Genomic DNA, 24,501 nt, shown 5'->3' with positions numbered 1-24,501 from the left:
GCCGTCTGCCATGTGCTGTGGGTCGACTGTGTCAGAGCATCAACAAACATGGCAAAAGAGATAGATGATCTATACACAACAGCCCATTGCGGTATTGGACAGACCCCCCCCCCCAAAAAAAAAACATCAGTAGTTTAACAAGAATAGATTCCCTTTTCTTACACTTCTTTTATTGTTCACTTTCTTCTTCATTCCTTTGATACCTTTCATTTTTATCCATTTCATCCTTTATGTGCTTTTTCAATTTCCAGTGTTTTAATAGTTCAGTCTGTTCTTTTTCTTTTCTCCATCTGTTGATCTCTCCTCTCCTCTCTCATGCTTTCTTTTCTTTTCTCCTTTTAACCCCGTCTTTCTTCATATTAAAGCCTGACGCCTGAGGTCTGCGCACCCTACCAGCAATACGCTGCTGCCTTTGATACACACACACACACACACACACTGATAGATGGGACACCTGGGGGCAGAGCAAAACAGAAGACGACCTCCCATCCATTGTCTCTCGTGTCAGTGGTCATATGCTCAGTCTTCGATCTCCTATAGGTCAACCCACCCATGACCCGCACAGCAAGGGCTTTTGGGATTTAGAGTTCCCACGGGTCAAATCCAGCACAGGGATTTACAGTGTGGGTCTACCTGTCTATAGTTGTGTGTGCGTTCTGTGTGTGACTTGTAGGCTCACTATTGATTAACCATCTATGAGTTTTCCCTAAAGGCCTGATCAATAATGCCAGCCTCCCTGTCTTTACCACCTTATTAGGAAAGGATTAAAGCAGCTTCACAGTGGCCTGCAGGCACGTGTGTGTGTGTGTGTGTGTGTGTGTGTGAGAGAGAGACACTTCATCCATTCCTTCCTTATTTAACAGCAGAACGGACTCCACAATTTGAATACAGATAAGAGGCATGGACACATCCATATGTGTATCATTCTTTTCAGGGTGCAGAGGTCTACGTGTGTGTGTGTGCACAGACATTTTATTTTTTACAAGTCTCCTTCTTCTCATCTGTCGTTACCTTCCAAAATGACCTATTAGTGTTTTCTGTCAGTGCTGGATAGTCGTGTGAGTCATGCTTGTAGATATAAAGTCTTGCTGATTGGTAACTATTAACGAACAGACACACACCTGACCTGACACAGAAAAAAAAAAGGACTGATCTACCCACTTCAGAACGCTGATGTGAGTCTGTACAAGTGCTGTGGTGCTGCTGATGGAGCAGCCAGCCAACGACATGTTCCTGTATCTGAGCCAGATAGTTACACTTCAGGTTCCCTTAACTCATTCATAATAAACCTGTGTGTGTACAGCATCCTCCTCCTCAGCATCATTATATCACCTGTGAGCATAATTTACATTTTCATTGAGCAGGTCAGGCGCAGCAGTTTCTCTGTTACCATACACTCAGTTTGTACATCCAGTAAACATCAATCCACTTCAACAGTCTCTCAACAACAAATACCCAAATTTGATGAACCCTTTGCACACAGGATTCATCAGAATAAATAAACAAACACGATCCACAGCATCTGTGGGTAAGGGAGAAAGCCTTGGCCGTCACAGAGCGAATCCCACACCGGTACAACCCGAAGGAGGGAAACCGAAACAGCATCATGCAAACAACGAGTGAGTGAGGCTGCGATAAGAGCCATCTGTCGGCCTCTGTTCGAGGATATTCATCAGTGTCCTGGCCCAACTAGAAAAACAGATGAAGCAAATACCGCTGATAGTTCCACCTGCAACTCTACCTCTGCTCAGGTATGAAGTATTTTCATGAATCCAAACCGGGCAGCTCACTGTCTGACACGTGATCTCCTCGAAGGACCCAGCTTCTTATCACCAACCTGACGCAGTCCAAGCAGGTCGATCCACAACAGAGCGCACCCAGGGGAAAACTGTCCTCTCCACTCGAGTCCTTCTACATGAGCACAACGGAGGCGCCCGCTAACACTGACAGACTGACTCTGACGTGGTGTCAGTTATCCACCGATGGACTCACCGATGGCACAGCCATCATCACCAGGGAGTTTTGCTGTAACAACAAGAACATTTTTACTGGTTCCAGCAAGCCACAGCAGTGACCCGCCCAACATCCAACCAAGTGACAAAGACCGTAGAAACACACTGTACAAGCTACTTTAGATGGACACCTAAATATATGAAGCTTAATATCAAAATTAGTTTTCCTCTTTCTATTTGGCAATAAGGAATGCCTCCTGCTCTACCACACCACCTTCTCATGAACCCACTCGACCTTTTGTGGTTTTCCTTGTCTTTTCAAAGAACTTCGCAGTGAGCCTGCAAAGTCCACTGAGACAGTGTGTGTGTGTGTGTGTGTGTGTGTGTGTGTGTGTGTGTGTGTGATATTTAGCTGTGCAAGCAAACTTAGTAAAAGGCAGTAAAACAAACCGACTGAGTTTAAGGAGAATGTTCCTGTGTTGGGAAATTGAAGCAACACCTGCAGCACTGCTCTACTTAAAAGTGCAGTTCAAAACCATTATGAGCACTTTGTGAGTCAGCCTTCATCTTTTCACACAAAAGTAAACATATTATACATAATATGATATGATGTGCTCTGTACAATTTACATATATTGTGGAAAGAATGGAGGACTCTGGAAAAATAAATGAAGCCTTTTGAATTAATCTGCTGCTGCTGCTCTCAGAGAAAAACATACAATTCACGTTAAAGAGCAATGTTTTCATTCTTTTTCCTGTGTGCGCTCCTGTGTTTCCTGTGTGTAGCATCATAGTGCAGACTGGCCTGCAGCGAGCATGGATTTGCAATTCTTAACACAGCACTTCAGTCAATAAATACTCATATTACGGCCCGTGAAAATTCACTCCCATTGTATAGATCACTGTTCAGTCACACTGGAATAACAAGCCTTTAAAAGACATAGAGAGTTGGTGCGTAAGAAAATTTGGCAGAACAGCAAGATACAAGTAGCAAAACAGCCACGGGAGCCGCATGATGGACGTTTCCAGGCCACATGTGGACACATATGGTCTCACCATGCCATCAAATCACATCTCCATTGCTGGGTTTCAAAAACTACATCGAAATTACAAATGTAAACCAAGCTCTTAGATGCTGAAAGAACTGTGAGAGATCCTCACTCAGAGCTCAGAGGACATCTTAATCCAAAAGACGACAGACACAAAACACCCGATAAGGAGAATGAAAGAGAGATTTAAGAGCTACACAGCCAAAAACCAGCACGCCTAGAGCAGAGACCCCAGGGAGCCATTTGAGCACATCGTACTCTGTGAACATCTTGCATCGACGTCGTGTTTCAACTGAAAATCTGGGGATGTAATTGATCTATTAAAGAGCGATTTAGACTGTGCTTCCTTCTGCTTTGTTGCACAAACTCCTTTCATGTCTGAACCTCAAAACGCCACTGTTTTGCAAAAAGTTTGTTGTGGAGCTTATGTAGATAAAGTTTTTTTTATTTTTTCTCCTGCTTCTTCACAGTGCTGAGAATATTGTATGTCATTTGATAGAGATGTAGATAACATGCACATTTTTATGCATGTGCAGTGCGTGATCCTACGTTTGTTGTGTTTTAGATGCTTTCATGCACAGCCGTAAAGAAAAAGCAACATAACACATTGATAACAAATTGACCCTTCACCCTCTCAGTGTTGGCACTTTGATCCACCCACCCAGCTCCTCTTCTCTTTGTTTGACTACGTTGCCTGCGCTTCCTCCGTCATTGTAATCTCTTTTCCTTATTTGCCTCCTAAATTCTCTTCTGCCTCCAGGTATTGGCGAAGTGTCAACATTCGGCTTTTGTGTTTTGTACAAATGAAGAGAGCCAGCCAACCACAATGTAAACCAATGTAAATGCATTATTGAAGCTATTTACGAGGTTTGCGAATAGTGGCAAAGTTCTCCAGGCGCACACACACACACACACACACACACACACACACACACACACACACACACACACACACACACACACACACACATTCAGACACACCACCTGCTCCATTTGCTGTAATAAGGGTAAATGAATTAGATTTTGATGCCTTAAAAGCTTTTTCTTTCGGCTCATATTGAAAGTAAATTTCACTCTAATGGTGAAGTGTCTGTGTTTACAAGCCGCTGATGATCGAGTGAGACGGAGAGACTGGGGGAGAGAGAGCTAAAAAGGAGAGATCACAGCGGAGAGAAAGAAGGATGGGTTATAAATGGATTTTAAAGGAGGGACAGAAGGATGGAGAGAAAAGAGAGGAGGATGAGAGGTGCAGAGGATGAAATGGAGGAAGAGAGGGTGAGAGCATGTGCTCACATTCAGACGGATGAATGAGTTGTTTGTATTTATGGTTTGGCCCATTGCCCCGATAATGGCACTTCAATTATTGATTTGTCACTTATCAGATTACTGTGAGGCCGAGAGAGAGAGAGAGAGAGAGAGAGAGAGAGAGAGAGGGAGAGAGGGAGGGAGGAATGGGGACAGTGCAATGACAGCACATGAGATAAACTAGCACCACCAGGTCAGTGTAGTGTATGAGCTGTTCATCCCTCACGTGACATGATAGATTGATGAGTAAATATAAAACCAGTTGAAAAAGTTGAAAACTAGAGACACACACACAAAGGCCTCAGAAATCCGGGTGGATGGAGGGAAAGGTGGGTGAGTGGATGGAGAGATGTGTAAGGATGGACAGAGACGAAAAGAAAGGTAAATGAATGAGTGTTGGCAGGAACAATCAGGGCATGAAGAGGATGACTAACTTTGGTGTGTGTGTGTGTGTGTGTGTGTGTGTGTGTGTGTGTGTGTGTGTGTGATGATGATGGTAATGCAGGTCCATTACCCATTCAGGACACAAAACATATGGGTTCCAGCACTTGTGTGGGTGTGTTTGTGTGTGTGTAAGTGTAAGTGTGTGTGTGTGTGTGTGTGTGTGTGTGTGTGTGTGTGTGTGTGTGTGTGTGTGTGTGTGTGTGTGTGTGTGTGTGGGTGTGTTTGTGTGCGTGTGTGTGTGTATGTGTGTGTGTGTTTGTGTGTGTGTGTGTGTGTGTGTTTGTGTGTGTGTTTATGTGTGTGTGAGAGAAAGACCTCAGGGAGAGATGGGTGTACTAAATGTGTGAAATGGGCCACAGACCAATGTGATGTTTGTGTGTGTGATTCTAGTGATTCCCTTGGCGAAGCCTTTCACGGTGATGATGACGATGATGATGATGACGATGATGATGATGATGATGATGATGATAAAGATGAGCCATTTTACCCAACAACAATGTGTTTTGTCGTCCAGCTCGAGTCACGTCTGCGCTCCAGCTGATGCTCCTGTCATTGTTTCTGTCCTCCTTCCCTCCCTCTGTCCTTACCTCTACTCCCCTGTCACACATTCAATATTCAATTATAAAGGATTTACATACATAGAATGTGATTGTTTAATACAATATTTAAAATATTAATATAATCTAATTTTTCGTCTTATTAAGATGCAGTTTGGACTCCTCATTCTGCCACAGTCTCCCTCCCTCCCTCTGCCTCTCGTTCTTTCTACCCTGGGATGATTAGAGAAACAAAGATGGAGAGAAAGAAAAGAGAGATTCTCTTTCTGACAGTTATAAGAACATATGAAGCAACCTGATGCTACTAATGGAACAGAAATGACAGCTAGCACGTCCCCAAACGATTTTAAGCAGGAAGGTGGGGTGATGGGTGTGTGTGTACTCTTCTGAGGACCCCTCAGTCCCTGAGTGGGAGTGTGTGAGTGTGTGTGTGTGTGATACCTTGTCGTTTTTAACCAGCATCCCACGCTCTTCACACCCAGTTTTCTGCTCCTGCAGAGGGACTCAGTAAACCGTAGTCGTGTCAAGTGACAAGCTGCATTTGAATGTGTTCTACGAGCTCTTTATGCGTTTCTACAATTAGCCGTTAGCCGTCAGCCATTAGTTCAGGAAATTTGCTGGATCCTGTTTATGACACAAACCACAAAGAGGACATTGTTTTTCCACATAAAGTTTTCCTAAACTGTATTGAAAAAATATCAGACAAAAATGTTTGTGTGTGTACGTTCTCACCGTGAGTGTAGGTATGGGTGTGTGTGTGTGTATTATGTGTGTTCGCTGACTGGCCTATATTAGTATTGATCTGTGTGACCCACCTTTGTATTGATTTGAGAAAACCCCACTGTTAACCAGGTTTTCTCATTTCTCTCTCACACACACACCTGAGAAATAAATAGCTCAGTCACAGTGCGAGGGCTGCGGCTGACCATGTACAGTCAGTGTGTGTGTCCAACATTTATATCACACACTCTTAAGGCCTTGGCAGATCAAGCAGGTTTTATTTCTGTGCGCTTAATAACCTGCCCTTTCTGACACAGTCTATCATGAGCTGTGAATTGTAAGTTTCTATCCACGGCACAGTTCTGATGCTCTGAGCTTCCACACTGAACGCACCGGCTCAGAAAACTTTTACGTACTTTGTGTATTTGGAAATACTTCAACATGAAAGAGAACGTACATGAGGCTAAACTTCAAACAGTCTTAGATAAAACTAGGTTATACAATCTAATGATGTCAGTGAAAACTTGGTTGTGTCAATATGTGCTGTTGTATGTACAAAACAACCCTGTTTCACAGAAATTGTGTTTATATACTACCCATTTGCAACTGCAAATGTGTTTCGAAAAATGCATTTGCGGGAAAACAACAACAACTAACAGGGAAAACAAATTAATAATATATTAACCTGATTTTTAGATGATAGAAATGTTACAAATAACCACTTATCCTTAAAAAAAAGACCCTAACAGTTATTTCTTAAGGTTGCTGTCCATTAATTTCACTGTATTACAAAAATCATCTGGCAGAGACTCGAGATATTTAAGCCATCATCACATTTGTGCTGTAATGGCCAAGATTTCACCCACAAATTACTGAAATCGAGAGCTATGTTGTTTGAGAAGACAACAAAAAAAACAAAACATATACACATCCCAACGCTGACCAGCTCAGAGACTCATTCTGTCCAAGACCAATATAAATATTTACTATATAAATACTATGTTAACACCTCACACTAGTGTTAAACATGTAGGTGTGAACCCTCTTTTACCTGCAGGTGAAATCCCACTGTTGTCACTGTGAGAGACAGACTGTATTTTGAACTTTTATTCAGTTTACATCAACTGAACACTATCCCAAACAGATCCACACCACTGTGCAGATCCACCACAGCAGCTGGGGGTTAAATGTTTTGCTCAAAGGCACTTCAGTGGCTGAAAGATGCTGTTGAGACCTCTGCTTCTTTTGATGTCGTAGGCTTTGGAAAATAAAAGCTAAATCTCAAATTCTCTGCAGTATTTGCGAAAACAGCTGGTCTCCTGTGGCAGTATGCGCTGGAACGTTTGTTGCACTGAGTTGACCCAGTTATTTTGATGTGTGTGTGTGTGTGTGTGTGTGTGTGTGTGTGTGTGTGTGTGTGTGTGTGTGTGTGTTGCCATGGTAGACAGATTCATCAGTTTTTCTCACATTAACAGATTGCTCCTCTCTGACCTCACAACTGGGAAACAATGTGTGAAATGAGTGTTGTGTGTGCGAGTGTGCGAGTTTATTATTGTATGTCAGTGTGCGTCTATGTTTGTTATTGTGTGTGAGACTGAATGAAAGCTTGTTTGTCCACATGCGAGTGTGAGTCATATTTCATTGTCTAAAATCATGAAAGTGCATGCGTGTTATTTTGTTTGCGTTCACAGTGAAGCAGACACTTGTCATGGTCATTGTCAAGTCAATACAATGTCCTCATAAGTACAGTAGTTCTCTCTCTCTCTCTCTCTCTCTCTGTGTGTGTGTGTGTGTGTGTGTGTGTGTGTGTGTGTGTGTGTGTGTGTCTCAAAGTTTGCTCCTTCTCTGCGCTCCTTCCTCTTCAAAAGTCACTGCTCTGCCCTTTAAAATCAAAATGCCATGACATCCAGCCCTGCAATACGTGCAAGCAATTTAATGAGCAAATATAACAATAGATTTTGTTGTTAACAGATTATTTTTCACTTGATGTCTTATTCAACTTTTTTCTTTTTTTTTTATTTCGTAGCCTACCCTGTATATTTCAAAGAGTTTTTGTTACCAAATTCTATATTTTTTAAACTTGTACTATGGGAAAAAAAATTATTCATAGCAAACGTATAGAAACTGCAGTATATGGTTTTATTTACTGAATCAGTACATGGGATTTGATGCTATCTAAAGACTGCCTGAGCAGATCAGAGCTGGAAACTGTCTCACCTTTTATATCACTCTGAAAAACCCACTTTTTAAAAAGTGCTTTTATCCATTTATCTTTTCTGACATTTTAGTTTATTATATAGTGTGTTCAGTTCAGTGTGGCTTTTAGTTTGTTTTATATGGTTTGTATTTTAAATGTACTTTTGTAGTTTTGAAGTTTATTGTTATTATTATTATTATGATTATTATTATTACCTAAAGCAGCAGGATAGTTAACATCAGCTTATTTTCATCCACAGTCTCAACACAGTCAAAACAATTGAGTTAAAAACCTTATTCAGTGAATTTACAGAATCCTGATACTTGCTGCTGCCCCCCAACACACACACACACACACACACACACACACACACACACACACACACACACACACTCACACACACACACACACACACACACACACACACACACACACACACACACACACACACATACACTGTTCAAAGTGCACAGTCACACCTGCTTGATTCAGTATCTCTCCTCTCCCGTTCTCTTGCCAAATACTCTCCCAGTCACTTCTAACTCTCAGTCCAGCTGATGGCAGTCAGCCAAATGGAGCCGGCCGACCCATAAAAGCTCTATCCTGTGCCATAAAGCAGAGACTAAAACACACTTAAACCGTGGGTCGACAGAGAAAATGTGTTTTACGTCGTGGTTCAGAACCCTCAGGGCGTGGATACATTAAGACGTTGATATACAGTTCTGGCGGTTTATGTTTTTCCTTTTCTGCTGCATCAAGCGTCGGCTGAAACCGGACGACCATTTCTGCAGCACGTCAGTGATTCAAAAATCAGATCAGAGATCAGCAGATCAGCAGATCTCTGCCACAGTGAAAACTGGAAAGAAATGTTGATCAAGCAGAAAGACAGTGCTCTGTACTAATATCTGTCCTATTTAATACACTATACACTTTATGTATAGCACATTATTTGTGCTTTACAATTGCCCCCTGTTCACCAATTCACACACCAATGGCAGCAAGCTACCACGCAAGGTGCTGAACTAACCATAAGGAGCAGCAGGGATTTAGTGTTACGCTCGAGGACATTTTGACAGCAGAGCTGCCTATAACCACATTCTGTCTCTGTCCCTGTCTGTCCCTCTTCCTGTGTCTGTTTCCATAGGTTCATTCATGGTGGTGAACGCGTCAGGCCGGGCGTCGGGACAGAAGGCCCACCTGTACATGCCCACCCTGAAGGAGAATGACACCCACTGCATCGACTTCCTTTACTCTCTGTCCAGCCGGGACGGAGCCAGCCCGGGCACACTCAACGTGTACATCAAGGTGTGTGTGTGTGTGAGTGTGTGAGTGTGTGTGAGTGACTGACTGACAGGGGGAGATGGATTGGCAGATGAAGGGGCTGATAGACTGAACAGACTGGAGCAGGTAAACAAACAAACAGACCTCTGTTCTCTGTCAAGGAGGGATAAAGTTAGCCCTGGGGCACTGAGTCATTATGTAGGTGTGTGTGTGTGTGTGATTGTGTGTGTGTGTATGAGAATGATGGAAAGGCAGGTAAACAGACAGGCCTCATCCATTCCCTTTTAGCAGGCCCTGCTTTAGTGAATTTGATAGTGTGGTTATTAAAGTGTTTGTGTTTCTGTAAAGAACAAGTTTTATATAAATCAGTGCTCACAGATGCTGAAATGCAGATGATGAAAAATAAATTGTAAAAGATTATAATATGATAATAATAATAACTAGCATGGCTTGTGTATGTGCGTTAGTGTGCGATAAATTCTTGATTCTCTGTGTTGTACACAAGACTGAATGTTTTATATTGTGGTGTGAAGACACTGATGGACATATTGGTGGAAGAGAGAGGGAGCTGTGGATGTAGTGATGAAAGGATAGACTAGTGAGGAGAATAATGATAGAGAAAGGATGTAGAGATGAGAAAAGACGAGGCATGACGGAGATCTGGAGTAAGAGGATTAACAAATCACTGGGTTTTCAGAATGAATGTGTGAAGTAATCAGTTAATGAATAAAATGATAAATAAGCAGGAAAAGTCATAAAATGGCGACAGATAAATGAAAAGGGCCTTTTGTCCTCGGTGAGCAATGGGGTTTATGGGTAATGTGGTCTAAATGAAACCGTAGCATCAACAATGCCCCAGACAGAAGGTGCTGGTTTAATTATCGTCTTGTTTATAATAATAATTAATACAGCAATGATGTATTGGAAATTACACCTTCTTTATTTTAAAGACCTTGAAAATCTCCGCTTTTACTTCCTGCAAGATCGACTGTGATTCTTTTCCTCCGTCTCCTCCTCACTGTCTGCCCGCAGGTGAATGGAGGTGCTCAGGGTAACCCGGTATGGAACGCCTCGGACACTGTCACTGAAGGCTGGGTGAAGGCTGAGCTGGCCATTTCTACATTCTGGCCTAACTCCTATCAGGTAACACACACACACACAACATAAGCTCTTTCATTCTGTCTTTACTGGCATGCACACTCATTAGTAACACTGCTGTGAAAGCTGATTGCGAGACAGACATGATGTATAATGAGAACAATAATACAACAGGCTACATTAAAATGATGCACATACATGATTAGGCAAACAGCTTCGCTAATCGAGCCGTCTGCTCCTCTTTAGCCATCATCTTGGAAAAGAGAATGAGATGAAAATTAAACTCGTATATATGATCCGTAATTCTGATCCCTAATGTTGCGTGTGACAGAAATTGTATGTAAAGCACTCAGAACACATGGAATAACACAGAAAACACTGAAAGGTCGAAGATCACATGTACAATTTGCTTTACAAACCCTATGGTAGTTCAGAAGGATAGAATTCAGGAGGATGTACCTCTGAGAAATTCAAAACTGGCCCTCTGTTGCTTATACATGAGCAATCACAGTAGTGCAACGGAAAACTGCCAGACTCTAAAAAGGGTCAAGGTCAACACCAACATCACCTTCATGAACCTCGAGCAACAGGTCACTCGGACGAGATATCAGACCCGATCAATATTCGCTGAGGATGTCTGACCAGCATGTGAGCAGTATTTTTAGAGCAATACAGTTACAAAGGCATCGAGAGTAGAGAAAAAACGATTCATGTTTATGCTGACGTACTTTCACGTGTCAGACAAATTTGAGCTGTCTGCCTTCGGCTGTTTGACTTTTTTATTATTTATTTTATGGACATGAACGTTGAGCATGACTCAAGTGAAGAAAGTGTTTGTTTTGACACATGATGTGTGGAAGGTACAACAATTTTTTTTTTTTGCTAATGATATTCAGAGGTTTTCACTCTTTAACACCTACTGAGCCTATATTTTATAAAACATCTGTTAGCAGAAACATTTTCTTTTTTTTTCAGAGCACATGCTACGGCCACTTCTTTTTTAGTTCCACGGTTCTGAGTGGCTTCATTTCCACACTCACCCACACACAATAAGGTGAACAGTAAATGTAGGGTACTACTTTGCAAGTAGGGGTGATTTTACAAACAGACTTTGACTTGTCACCGCAGGAAAACCACAGGTGTTAATAATAATAATATTAATTAATGATTGTTGTCCATTTGGATGTGTCCCAGTAGCCAGTTGCCCATAACCAGGATCTGGAACTGCATCACCTAACAGGAATTATTATTATAATTATTAATTACATATTTTTACTGCTGTGATTTGTTAAACTGTCTGCCATGAAAAAAGTCTGTTTCTTAGAAGCATAAAGCAAAATATTTAAGCCAGACTTTTGTCTCCCGTTAGCTCAGAGTCTGTAGCTGCTATAAAGCAAACAAATGCAATCAAATCATCTGCGTTCATGTTTGTTGTTTTGTTTGGTCTGAAAATAACATACATGCAAGGCTGAGTACAAAAAACTAAATTAATGATGCTGAGATAATAACGTTATAGGCACTAAAATATGTTTTAATTACTCAGAGGTCAGTTCATGTTAGCGGCTTGTTAAAGTTAAGTTTACTGAGCTGTGGATTCACTTTTATCACTTAACAGGTAGTAAGACGACCAACAGGCCTTTCTCCTTTGGTGTGTTCCATTAATATTGTTCCACAAAACCGTTGCTATTTAATGACTCTCAGTTTGTGCACTGGTGTGTGTATATGTGTGTGTGTTCATGTGTCTGTGGTGCAGAGACATAACCCGCTGTGTTGTTTTACTGAGGAAGCACAAAAGTGACTGTTTTACCTAATGACTGAAGTGTATTCAGTAAATGAAGGCACCCCTGTGTCGCGCACACAGATCTGAAGCACAATGGCAACCAAAGTGACTTTAAGAGTGTGTGTGTGTGTTTCCCTCCCTAATGAGGAGTCGCCTCCCATGCACAAATGACAGTCTTTTTCTAAAAGGACGAAAACATTGTCATTTAAGAATAAATACCACTGAGAGGGCAAGAACAAACTTTTAGGGGAAACTTTATTAGGAACACCTGTACACCTGCTAATCGTGCACATGTCCAGTCAGCCAATCAGGTGGCAGCTACAGGTAAGGAGTTTCAGTTAATGTTCACATCAAACCTCAGAATGTGACAGGTTGGTTTGAATATTTGTGACACTGCTGATCTCCAGGAATTTACACACACACACACACACACCACAAAAAAACCTTTAATGCACTTATGGGTCAAATTAGAATCAAAGTCTATTTATGGAAAATTACATGGGTCAATTTCAAATACTTCATTGTAATTGCTGGTGCAGTAAGAGAAGCTACATCAGTGTCTGACTGCTAGAAACTTGTCATGTTAGTCAGAGAGCGGGGATTTATTTTTTGAAGGAAAGGGAGTAAGTAAAGTCATCCCAGAAGTCTTTAGTATTCAGACTGAGTTCCAGCCTATACTTTTGAGGATCCTGACACATAGTGTGTATTTGTGTGCGCGCATGTGTGTGTAGTATATGTGCGTGGGTCAGCAGTGCATGGCCCCCTGACAGCCCTGCTGACTGCCTGTCACCCTGAGAATGTGTGTAAAGAAAATGTAAAAATGAAAAAATAGAGGAGGGATGTGACGGCAGTGGAAACAAAGGAGTAATTACAAGCAGAATAAAAGAGCTGATAGAGAGAGACAAACTGTGCAGAGATGTAGGAAGATAAGGAGAGAGAGAGAGATGGAAGGAAAAAGAGAGGAGCAGGAAGAGATCAAGAATGGTGGAAGGGAGGAGGAAAAGCACAGAGGAGGAGGTCTGGTTGAAAAAGAAAAGAAAGAAAGAGAAGAGAAGGATGAAGACAGGACGGGGGAAGGAGGAGAGGAAAGAGAGGGAAGAAGGGCATATGTGGCTGGCAGAAGGATGGAGACAGCAGCATGAAGGGATGAAATGAAAAGAGGAATAGTTGCTGACTTTTAGTGGAAAATTCCCCTGGGGTTTCCATATGAGCTTCACAGGGGCAGCAAGCTGGTGCAGTTGCAGTGGAAGAAAGAAAGTTTTTTTTTTTTTTTAGTTTCATTACTTTTACAGAAAACTGTGGCTCAACCTTTTTCTTTCTTTCTCAGGTAATATTCGAAGCAGTTTCAGTCCAAGGCCATCCAGGTTTCATCGCCATCGACGACATACGAGTTCTGGCTCACCCCTGCCGTAAGTGACTGTGTGTGTGTGTGTGTGTGTGAGAGAGAGAGAGTGTGTGTTTCGTGTGTGTCTCATAACGGTTGACCCTGTACAACCGTAGCCCCACTGAGCATCATCTGTTTTATAGCTGTCTCACACTTAGAGACACACAGAAGCTGTGTAAAGGACAGATTGTGAGGCTTGCAGACAGATTGCAGAGAGCCAGGAAGAAGGTCCAAACTCAGGGTCTTCATCGTTCAAATCTGACAGAAACACTTGGCCTCACAAAACTCAGGACTCCTTTCTGCAACTCTCTGTGTGGCCTACTAACCTCTTACAGTCTCACTGTCTTTTCTTCTTGGCACCGTGTGTGTTGCATTTTGCATTTAACTTCAGTACAGCAGATGAGTCTTGTTACAAGTTAAAAAAAACTGTAAGGGAGAGTTGTAATACGAGAACATAATTTAAGAGCAGGTGGTGCCAGAAGCTCTTTTTGTTTTAATTTGGAAGAATGCAAACAAGCTAACGTGTTTATTTTTTCTTTCCCCACGTCCTATAACATAACATAACTTCACTTCTTTCTTTCTTGTCCTCTCTGTCTCGGCTGGCACAGAGGACAAAGCTCAACTGTGCCAGTCACTAATCAGATTAATCTAAGTGGGAGGGTCAGTGGTGGAGAGTGAGAGGAAAACAAAAAAAAAGAGGTAATGCAAAGAGAGGGAGGAGAAAGACAAATATACAAATACAGAAAGGTGACCTAAAACACAACCTTCATATCTAAGTCCTTGTCATTTGCAACAACCTGACCATTTGCCTCAGCCCGAATTATCATTGTTAAATGATCGATGCATACTGCATTAGGCTTATCTCTGTCTGCAGACAGTAACAATTAAATTAACCAGTCGCAGGCTGGTCTCAATGCCAGGCCAAAGTCACCCAACGTCTGGTCGTCTGTCTCGCTGTCTGCCTGCTCAGCTGTCTCGTAGAAATCCCATGAATTTCTGCGCCTCGCTCCAGACAACAACATTAAGCCCTGTTTGAACTGGATTACTATTGTTGTGGGTTCGACTGCAAGTGTTGTTTCTTATCACCAGAGGCATCTGCTGTTATAATCCGGCGTGAATTTATTATGTCTTAATAACAAGATGGCGTCTTTGAGTGGGCTGCCAGCTGCTTTAATACATGATTATGGAACTTTTTATTAGTTTAGAAAGCTCGAGGACCTATTCAGGCAGAATTAATTTAACCTGGGCGTGTTTCTCAAGAGACATATTAAAAAAGGCTTGAGCCCATGTGACCTGGGTTCTGCTCCATTTTTCCAGACCACATGTATTAGATGCCTCCAGCAAAATTGATTCACACTAAAAATATGACACATTGCTCCAAGAAAGTGTGTGTGGGTGCCTGTGTTTCTCCTCATCTCCTGTAATAGATTATTATTCATAGATTATATTTAATAGATGATTTTACCTAACTGTTTTCACAGTGTCCATTTGCTGTGTGTGTTGCAGGTAAGGCGCCTCACTTCCTGCGTCTGCAGAATGTGGAGGTGAACGTGGGTCAGAACGCTACGTTTCAGTGCACCGCCGGAGGGAAATGGTCTCAGCATGATAAACTCTGGCTACAGGTTTGTACAGTCACCAGAAAACATGTGCATGAATGATATCAGCAAGAAGTGTGCAAAGAGTGCTCGTGTAAAGGAAGGTCAGACTGCCATGAAAGTTCAAATATTCTTCAACTGTGATAACTGAAAAGTGATTCTGGTTTTCTGTGGCAGATTTTCAGTGTAGTTTGTTAAATATACTTTGAATGTAATGCTGTGTTGGGGCATATCCCAGTGTGGGAACGTGTACATCTATTAAAAGGTCTAGTAAGCAGTACTTCTACAGATATGTGTATATATATATATCATTATTGTAGATTCACATACAATAAGACACTGCAAAGTATCCAGATCTGTCAAACTATGGGATGAGTCATTGGCCAAGAATAGAACAAGTAAATCTGGACTGCGGTTTCTTCTACTGAATCTGTCAGGACACCTCAGTGTCTATTATGGCTTTTTATAGCGTGCCCACTTACTACTGGCCAAAATAGAAGCTGCGTTTGTTGCCCATTTCTTCAAATTTGAACGTAGGAAGTTTAACCAACTGTTACGGCGTGTTCACACATACGGGTTGTTAGTGTCTGGCCTCTCATGAGTCTGTAGTTCTCTGTCCAGCCAATCAAACAAAAGCAGGATGAACAGGTATAGAAAATGAATGGATCCATTGGTATTCTATTGAATGTTTCATAATACAGGTAATAAATTATATACAAGTCCAGAGCAGAAAACAGTTATCACTTATTTATGCCATTTTATTAAAAAAATAAAATAAATAAAATAAATATATAAAAATAAGTGCACTGCAGCAAACATCCCAAGCCTTCCCAGCTCCATTTCAGGATTGATTAAAAGTCCTTGTTCTGCTTCGCACCGATGACTCCATCTGTCTGTGTGTGTGTGTGTGTGTGTGTGTGTTGTGCGCATCCATGCCTATATAGTCATTCTAGTTTACATTCATGTGCACCAGCAAGCTTGAATGTTTTCACTGCACACGAGTGTGTACCACTGAAATCGCTGCTGTGTACAGTAATGACATTTGCAATGGAGAGCAGTGACCCCCTTGACTGTTGGGGAAAGCATGTTTTTCCAAATTGGCAGATAATACTACAGTGGTAAGAGAAGATTGGATCTGGGGATGTAGGGATCATATGCAAAGCAGAAAATGGCAGCAGTGCGCTTTTTAGATTTCATGTCTGACTTGCTCTGTTCAAATTGCTTCTGTTTTTCGTGCCAGGCCTCTGAAATCAATATGGGGTCGTTATTGTGCCATTTGTTGAGCTCATTTCTTTTTTTTTATTTGCATGTCTCTTGGAATAACAGCAAATTAATACAATTTGTTAGATGAACAACTAAAAACACTTCAGAAGCTATGAGAGCAGCAGTCATTGGCTAAGGTTACGCTTGTATTTTCCACTGTAGTTTATTTCTAATGATCAGAAGCACCAGATCAGACCCTGTGGTAGTAACCGCCATGGCCTGACCCTGGCGTCAGGGTTACCTCAGCTTGGCCTTGGAGATGCTCTATCCTTTTCCTTAAAGGTGTAATACTACATTTCTTTATTACCAGTTTTTTTACTTTTGCCAGAAACTGACTGGTCTTGTCATTCTCATCGTGCAGCAGTGGAATGGTAAGGACACAGCGTTGATGGTGACCAGAGTGGTGAACCACCGGCGTTTCTCTGCAACCGTCAGCGTCGGCGACACGTCACAGCGCAGCACCAGCCGCTACCGCTGCGTCATCCGATCAGACGGCGGCTCAGGGGTGTCCAACTACGCCGACCTCATCGTTAAAGGTACCGCTCTGCTGTTTCCTGGTTTTTACATAGAAGAACAAACAAACAAACAAAGTCAGTTATAAGCACAGTGTTTGTGATGAATTCAAACGGGTGAAAGAAGAGCAGATCTTGACAAACACGATCAGTGTGGATGCAGTAAAGTAGGACAACTTCTTCAGTGTAGAGAAAGTGAGAAACAACTTGTGTGCATGTGTGCGTGTTTGGCTGTTGCTCATTAGTGCTGCGAGAATGCTGAGGACGGAATACTGAACAGACTTCAGAGCAGTGACTAGAACTCACAATGAGGCCCCTTTGACTCCGTCTCTGTCTGTCTCTGTCAGTCCTTCAGTTCATTTTCTTCCTGTGTTTCTGTCTCATGCTGCCTCCCTTTCTCTCGAGGTAATGAGAGCATTCGAGTTTAGCTGCTTAAAACATTCAGTAAATCACAATTATATTAATTAAAAAAATGAAACGGTACAGTTTTCTCCTCCTTTCTGTTCCAGCCTGTCCTTTCTTGTCTCTCTTTCAGTGTTTTCCTTTCACCCCACTCACCTCTTGTTTCCTTCATCCCTCTTGTATTTATCTGTGCCGCTCTACAAATCCCCTCACTGAGGACATTCAAATCCTCTAATGCAATCTACTCAGCTCTGTGCTCGCACTAAATACAGGGCAAAAATATGAAGGAATCTGTGATTTACCATCCCACTCTCCATCCCGTGGTTCCTGTGAACAACAGGAAATACAGCCCTGTCCTCCTGAGAAGGATGTTGATGTACTGAGGACGCTGGATAATGTTGTTGTAAGACCTTTGATAGAATTATGGCATCATAGCTATCTGTTGTTGTCAGACATAATTACATTCCTTTACCTCTGCTCACCTCCTTCTGTTTCACTCTGTTTGAGATTCTTTCTTTGTCCATCTCAGTCTCCACCTTCAGCTCACTGGCTGATTGTAAGGATAAAGACAAAAGATCATCTCTAATCACGAAACTTGTCTCAGCATCGACTTGTCTTATGCTAAATCATGACGATCACTTAACTTGCAGTGCCCTGGCATTAGAATGTGTCTTCACGTGCGTTCACATGGCCACTTGTGATCGGATCACCCATGACACGTGCTAATGCCAGGTGTGATCAGATCCATAGTGTTTGCGAAAAGGTTAGCCTGAGGTTTGAGCCTGCTATCCCTCACACGGAGTATGCTAAAGGGTTAGAAGTAATCTGCTACTGTATGCTAAAGTGTTAGCACTGTGCCTGTTACCACTCATCATAGTTTGCACTAACATGGCACTCGAAACATAAGGAGTTAGCGCTGGGCCTCCTATACGATGGCAGAGAGCAGAGAAAAATGCCTCTCGCAAACTTTTGTCTTCTCTTTTTAAGTGTCCTTCACCGAGACACACAGGCCCCATGTGTTCAGTCTCTGTAACGCTGAGTTTATGCTCGGTTGCTTGACATTCTCCAGGGTTGCATTTTTGACAACGCTGTGTTGCACCAAGACCAAAATTTATACCTTGGGCACAGTGGTAAAACACAGAGGAATGGTTTTGTGGAGTAATAGTAGGCCTATATCACGCCCAGCAGCAGTTTGTTGTGAATTAGTGTCAGTGAAGTTAAAATTGGATGTCTGTGATGCATTCTGACAAACACATCTCTGTCTCTTAAGATATTCTGTGTGAATTCTGTGTATTTTTATGATTTAGTAAACATAAAAATATCTTCACGTGGTGCAAGTGGGACTGAACTGTGTTTGTTTTTTAATGGGATTTAAATCGCATCACTGAAACATATTTAAATGCAGAGACCCACTGGCCTAAATTATGTTTTCAATGCATATTTGGTATGAATTATGCTGTTAACCTTATTTGGTGAGAAGGATGTTTTAATCTGGAGGGAGGATGGAGTGTGTATGTGTGTGTGTGTGTGTGTGTTGGCGTGGATGTGTGAGTGTGCGCTGTTTTGATTAGATGATAGTCCTGGGACTGAAACTGTCATTACCATCTGTTAGCAGAACACACAGACTGTACTCCTGAGGACGTCCAAATGTGTGTGTGTTACTTACTCTGCCCAACATGTCTTTTGGCGTGTATGTGGTGCTGTGTCTGTCCTCTGTATATGTGTGTGTGTGTGTGTGTGTGTGTGTGTGTGTGTGTGTGAAGCTCAGGTGCTGTCAGCCATGCATTGTGCCAGAGGAGTACCCCGTGCCAACACAGTGAACAAGAGAGAACTGCAATATGACACACACACACACACACATGCATGAGCATACCTCCCTGAAGCCCTTTGTGTGTGCAGTGTGTGTTGCTAAATTTGTGTATATGTGTCATTGTCCTTGCTTTGTACATTGGTGTATTTGAGTTTTTTTCATTCTATCCATCCAGGTGTGGTGGGTTCATCTGTGTGCAGCTTAATTTGTCTCGGTGTGTGTGTGTGTGTGTGTATGGTGTTTTCATGTGTGAGGTGTCATGGTTATTGTGCGTTCAAATTAATTTGTGTGTGTTTGTGTGTTCCCCTGGGCCGCTAAGTGAAATCCGGGTTAATTAGTGTGTTGTTCAGTCAGGTGTGACCAGGGGAATCTGGAGAGAGACACTTCTCATGTTACAGTGTGTTGTATATATCTGTGTGTGTGTGTGTGTGTGTGTGTCCCATGCGTGCTCATGCATGCGTGTTAATCTTCTGACACGGCACTGCTGGCCAGCTGAACAGATGATGTCTTCCTTGTTCACTAGCTGAAAAAAGACAGCTGAAATTAAACATTCAGAAAGAAGCTCGTAACCTTCTGACAGAGTTTTATTTAAACGCTGGACAAACAGCTTAAATCCTGCGTATTTAAAAACATCAACAGTCCAATAGGGTAATACTCAAAGGACAGAAAATTGTGTTGATCTCAACCACAATCCTTAGTGTCCCTGATCTGAGCACTTACCATCTGACCCCTTGTCTTTTTTGGTTAAAATATGAAATTTTCAGATTCTACACAAACCAGCTTTAAGTAAAACTATTGAACAAAATGACTTTGACAGTATTAGAAATAACACAGCAGATTAAAAATATAGTATCACAACTTGTGCAGTGTTTTTGTAGGATAAATAGTTTTTAAAGTCCTTAATCTTAATTTAAAATAAACCTTGATGTGAAATAAAGAATAACTTGTATGAAATAAAATGTAAGAGTTATTTTTGTTAGATGTTCATCTGAAAGATCAGAGAGGGCCCGGAAGAAAACACCGATGGAAGAAATATTAAATTCAGTGCTCAGCTTCACACCTCTGCTCTTAGCTTGCCATCATGCGATGTCCTCTCCAGCTCATCTTCCTACGTCCTCACTCTCCCTGTATTCACACCTCCGTCTCGTTTCACACCTCCCTAAACAATCCTGCCTCCTGATCCTAAACTGCAAAAGCAAATATGTTTTGTAGGAAACGTAACTGTGACCGGATGCAATAAAAATTTCACAACGTATTTATTTTCCGCCAGAATGCGCATTCTTATAGAACAATAGAATTATCTGCAAGTGTAAAAGGAGATGAGGGGAAATACAAAAACACAGCAGAAAGACACTACTCTTTCAGTCAGCTGACAAAAGAGGAGGTTGTAGTTTCACAAAGTCAGAAAATGATCTACTGCCATTTGTAATAAAATGTACACATATATGCATTCTCATAAACACTCGTGTAAACAAACACACACTGTCCAGCTTGATGGGACAATAAATGATGTCCTTGAGGACATGTCAGTGAAAATGACAGTCTGCTGAAAGCTTACAGACATACAGAGTTTCCTAACCCGCTCCCCACAGTGAAGAAACGTTTACACGCACGCACGCACGCACGCACGCACACACACACAAGCACACACACACACACACACACACACACACACACACACACACACACACACACACACACACACACACACACACACACACACAGATGTTTTTCTCTGCTCCTGTGCGTTTCTCATTTGTATGGCTCTTGTTGAACAGATGCAGTCAAAACCCCAGGGCAACAAGGTCTCAACCATACCCCCGGCTGAGAGTGTGAGTGTGTGTGTGTGTGTGTGTGTGTGTGTGAGTGTGTGTGTGTGTGTGTGTGAGAGAGAGAGAGTGAGCAAGCCTGCATGCTGACATGTCTGTGTCTCAGGGAGTATGAATGTAGCCTGTAGCCGGGCTATGTTTCTGCATTCGTGTGTGTGTGTGTGTGTGTGTGTGTGTGTTGTGTTGTGTTGTGTATGGGCATTTGGGCATCAGCGTGTGTGTACGTGTGTGTGTGTTCTGTCTGTCAGAGATAAGACTCAGTGGGGCGTAGCAGAGATCCAGGAGAGCCACTGTCATCCAGTGCCCTGTGGACACCATGCAGAGTGTGTGTGTGTGTGTGTGTGGGTGTGTGTTGCTGTGTGTGTGGGTGTGGATGTGCGTGTTTGTGTGTAAGTTCCCCAGGAATACTGCTACATCTTTCTAAGTCTCCCTGGGTAGTCATAAAGCTGATTGTAGTCCAAGAATAAGACCCAGCAGTGCCACTGCAGTGTGTAAGTGGCTGCGAGTGTGTTTGTGTGAGTGTGTGTGTGTGTGTGTGTGTGTGTGTGTGTGTGTGTGTGTGTGTGTGTGTGTGTGTGTGTGTGTGTGTGTCTGTGTGTGTCTGTGTGTGTCTGTGTGTGTCCATAGAGCTTTCTATTGCCCAAAGCTCATTCCTGGCATCTTCTCTGTGTCTGTTCCCTGATAAGGAAATCAATAGTAGAGTGGACAGTTCAGCCCTACGTGTCAGATCTGCTGAAGCCCACTGACGCTCTGAACTCCCACTCGGTGTAAACACAACACAGCCTCCAATTTCTTAAAAAATAAATGCTGGAAAGGTATGTTTGACTTCCAAGTGAGGAGTTTTATTCCAAAATGAAATGTCGAACATTTGAAAAGGCACACGTACGAGATGCCAAACATTTCGAGAAACGCCACACTTACCTTTACCGAGCGGCTGGCTGCTGTAATGACGCCAGCTTCTTACACACTTAAAGTAAAGTAGTACAGTTAAAGTACAGTAAATTGTCCAGTAAATGCTGGCTTTTAAATAAGAGTGGAGTCATTTGAGATGGATTGCTCCCTTGCTAGGTAGTTAGGGGGCTTTTAATGAGAAACGTCCACAGGAAGCGTTGAGTGTTTAAATCTGCAGGAAGAGAGACACAGAACAAAAAAGGGCAAAGTACAACCTACTGCAAACAGTTACTGACTGACAACAGTGTGTCTGTAAAACAACGAGACACTCAGTGATGAGAATGACATGACTCCATAGTGCCATGGAGGTATACGTTATCTCTACATTACCTCTAAACGCGCAGGAAGGGTTGGGTTAACATCAAACAGCACATTAAAGAGAAACACATCAGGAAAGAGGATGTTTTTTTTTTCTTTTTTACTAAAATATGATGAAAACAGAGAGAGAGATTTTTGACTTGGCTGGACAGAAAAAAAACACTGCCACCAACAAAAAACTCATGTAATGTGATCTGACACTCTGTCAAAATAAAAATATGGCTCATGTCAGTTTGGGTAATGTGGACTGAGGTGATGATGATTTCACAAGACACACTGTACTGGCAGCTATGAGGGAAAAAAATAGATTACACACACCTCGGAAATATACAGGAGATAAGACAAAAAAACAAACAAACAAAAAAACAAACAAACAACCATCAACAAAACAAATGTTCATCAATTTGTGATACTTTCATATCAATTTTGCTGGAGCAAAGATTTGCTCCCACAGGAGAAAACTTGAAAGAACCAATCAGGATTTGATGTGAAAAGTTGCCCAAGTTTGTTTATCTGCCTACATCAGGGAGTGTGTGTGTGTTTGAGAGTGTGTCTGAGTCGTGTGCATGTGGAGTATACCATGTACACTCCACCTGCCTCTTTAACCAGGTCCTTAGGGCTTGCCTAAGGGGATGTGTGTGTGTGTTTCTGTTGTCGTGTGTGTGTGGAGCGGTTTGTCATGTTATTGGTATTCCATGTCTATTGTTCTTTCAGGTGCATCGACCTGTGTGTGTGTGTGTGTGTGTGTGTGTGTGTGCGTGCGTGCATGTGTGTCAGAGAGTGGACACTTCACACAGAATAGCTGAGGAGAAATATAAGTAATGCATGAGCAGGTGTGAGGAGCGGAGGAGGAGGAGGAGGAGGACTGAGGTGAGGAAAGAAAAAGGCAGAGAGGAAGTAGAAAAAGGGTCCGTGAGAACTGAGGGGAGCAGAGAGGAGAGGATGCGGTGAAGAGGTGAGAGGATGAAACCAAAGGCAGGGGAGCACAGGGCGATCGTGAGGAAGTGAAGAGAAGTGAACTAAAGGTATACGAGAGGAGAGCCGAACAAAAAAAAAGAAAAAGGAAGGGCAAAAACCAGAGTGGATGAAGATGGAAGAGAAGAAGAGAAAAGGAAAATAAGGAGGAAAAATGAGGCAAGAGAAGAAGAAAGATCTTTCTGTTGTATTGTAGGTATTTTATCTCTGCAGTGACACTAAAGGAATAGTCTCTTAGAAATGACTTTTCTATATAACTAATCTGAAACAGCACATATGTTTAGTGGGAAACATAATAGAGACTTGATTGCGTTTTATATCAACATAACGAGGATAAGTTGTTGTTGTTGACGTATTTGGCATGGAATGGCAAATGGAATTTTTACGAAACAGAGCTGAAACCAGAGAAGCAGAAAAGCCGAAGCTGACGGGTTCAGCACCATCAGATGTTCCTGTCATCACCTGCATCTCGCTGAACTCCACCCCGCTCACTCGCTGTACGTTCATGTGGATAAGAGCAGCTAAATGCCAAAAAATGTAAATCAGTGAGGAGGAGGAGAGACGTGTCCACCCCGAGTGTCCTGCTGTTTCACTCCTGTGAAGCTGACAGATCTGAGACTAATTCACATTTCATTAAAAACTGCTGGAGAATATTTCAGTGACACTAAGAAGATCAGTGTCTCTTTTAGGCTCATTCTCACCGTTGTTCCTCCAACTCCCTCAGCTTCTCCCGTCCTCACTGTCTGTGTTTATATTTCAGAGTTCAGACTTCTATCTGACATTTGTGTCCTCACCAGCTTACAGTGAGTGAGCAGGTAGTCGTTTACCGACACTTTGACGGGACTTATCCGGTTATGTCACACAATCTCAAATTTGGGAAAATAAGCTTAAAATCCGAGGCAGGTGTATCGTCTTTGATGATACCCATCATCTCTTTATTTTCCCTGCTGACAGTATTAATGAGTAAAAAATATGTTTTTGTAAGTATATCAGTTAATTCTTTTGAATCCATACTACATGAACTCAGGTAACCTGAGTCTGTGGTTGGTCTTAGTCGTATTCATACCACAAACAGACCGC

The 24,501-nt window shown here is 42.2% G+C and overlaps 1 protein-coding gene across 1 annotated transcript in view; it reads left to right on the top strand.

Annotated features, from left to right (window-relative positions):
• Positions 1–15,310: 15,310 nt before the first annotated feature.
• The window catches only part of ptprt (protein tyrosine phosphatase receptor type T), a 216,002-nt gene continuing 206,811 nt past the window's right edge, over positions 15,311–24,501 (top strand). The window contains exons 1-2 of the mRNA XM_041033529.1: positions 15,311–15,388; positions 16,986–17,160. Coding sequence (XP_040889463.1) covers positions 17,013–17,160 — 148 coding nt within the window. The 5' untranslated portion in view covers positions 15,311–15,388; positions 16,986–17,012. The remainder of the gene's footprint in view (positions 15,389–16,985; positions 17,161–24,501) is intronic.

This window comes from Toxotes jaculatrix, chromosome 3 (assembly GCF_017976425.1).
Source record: "Toxotes jaculatrix isolate fToxJac2 chromosome 3, fToxJac2.pri, whole genome shotgun sequence".
Lineage (NCBI taxonomy): Eukaryota > Metazoa > Chordata > Actinopteri > Toxotidae > Toxotes > Toxotes jaculatrix.
This window is presented reverse-complemented; position numbering and strand designations above follow the sequence as displayed.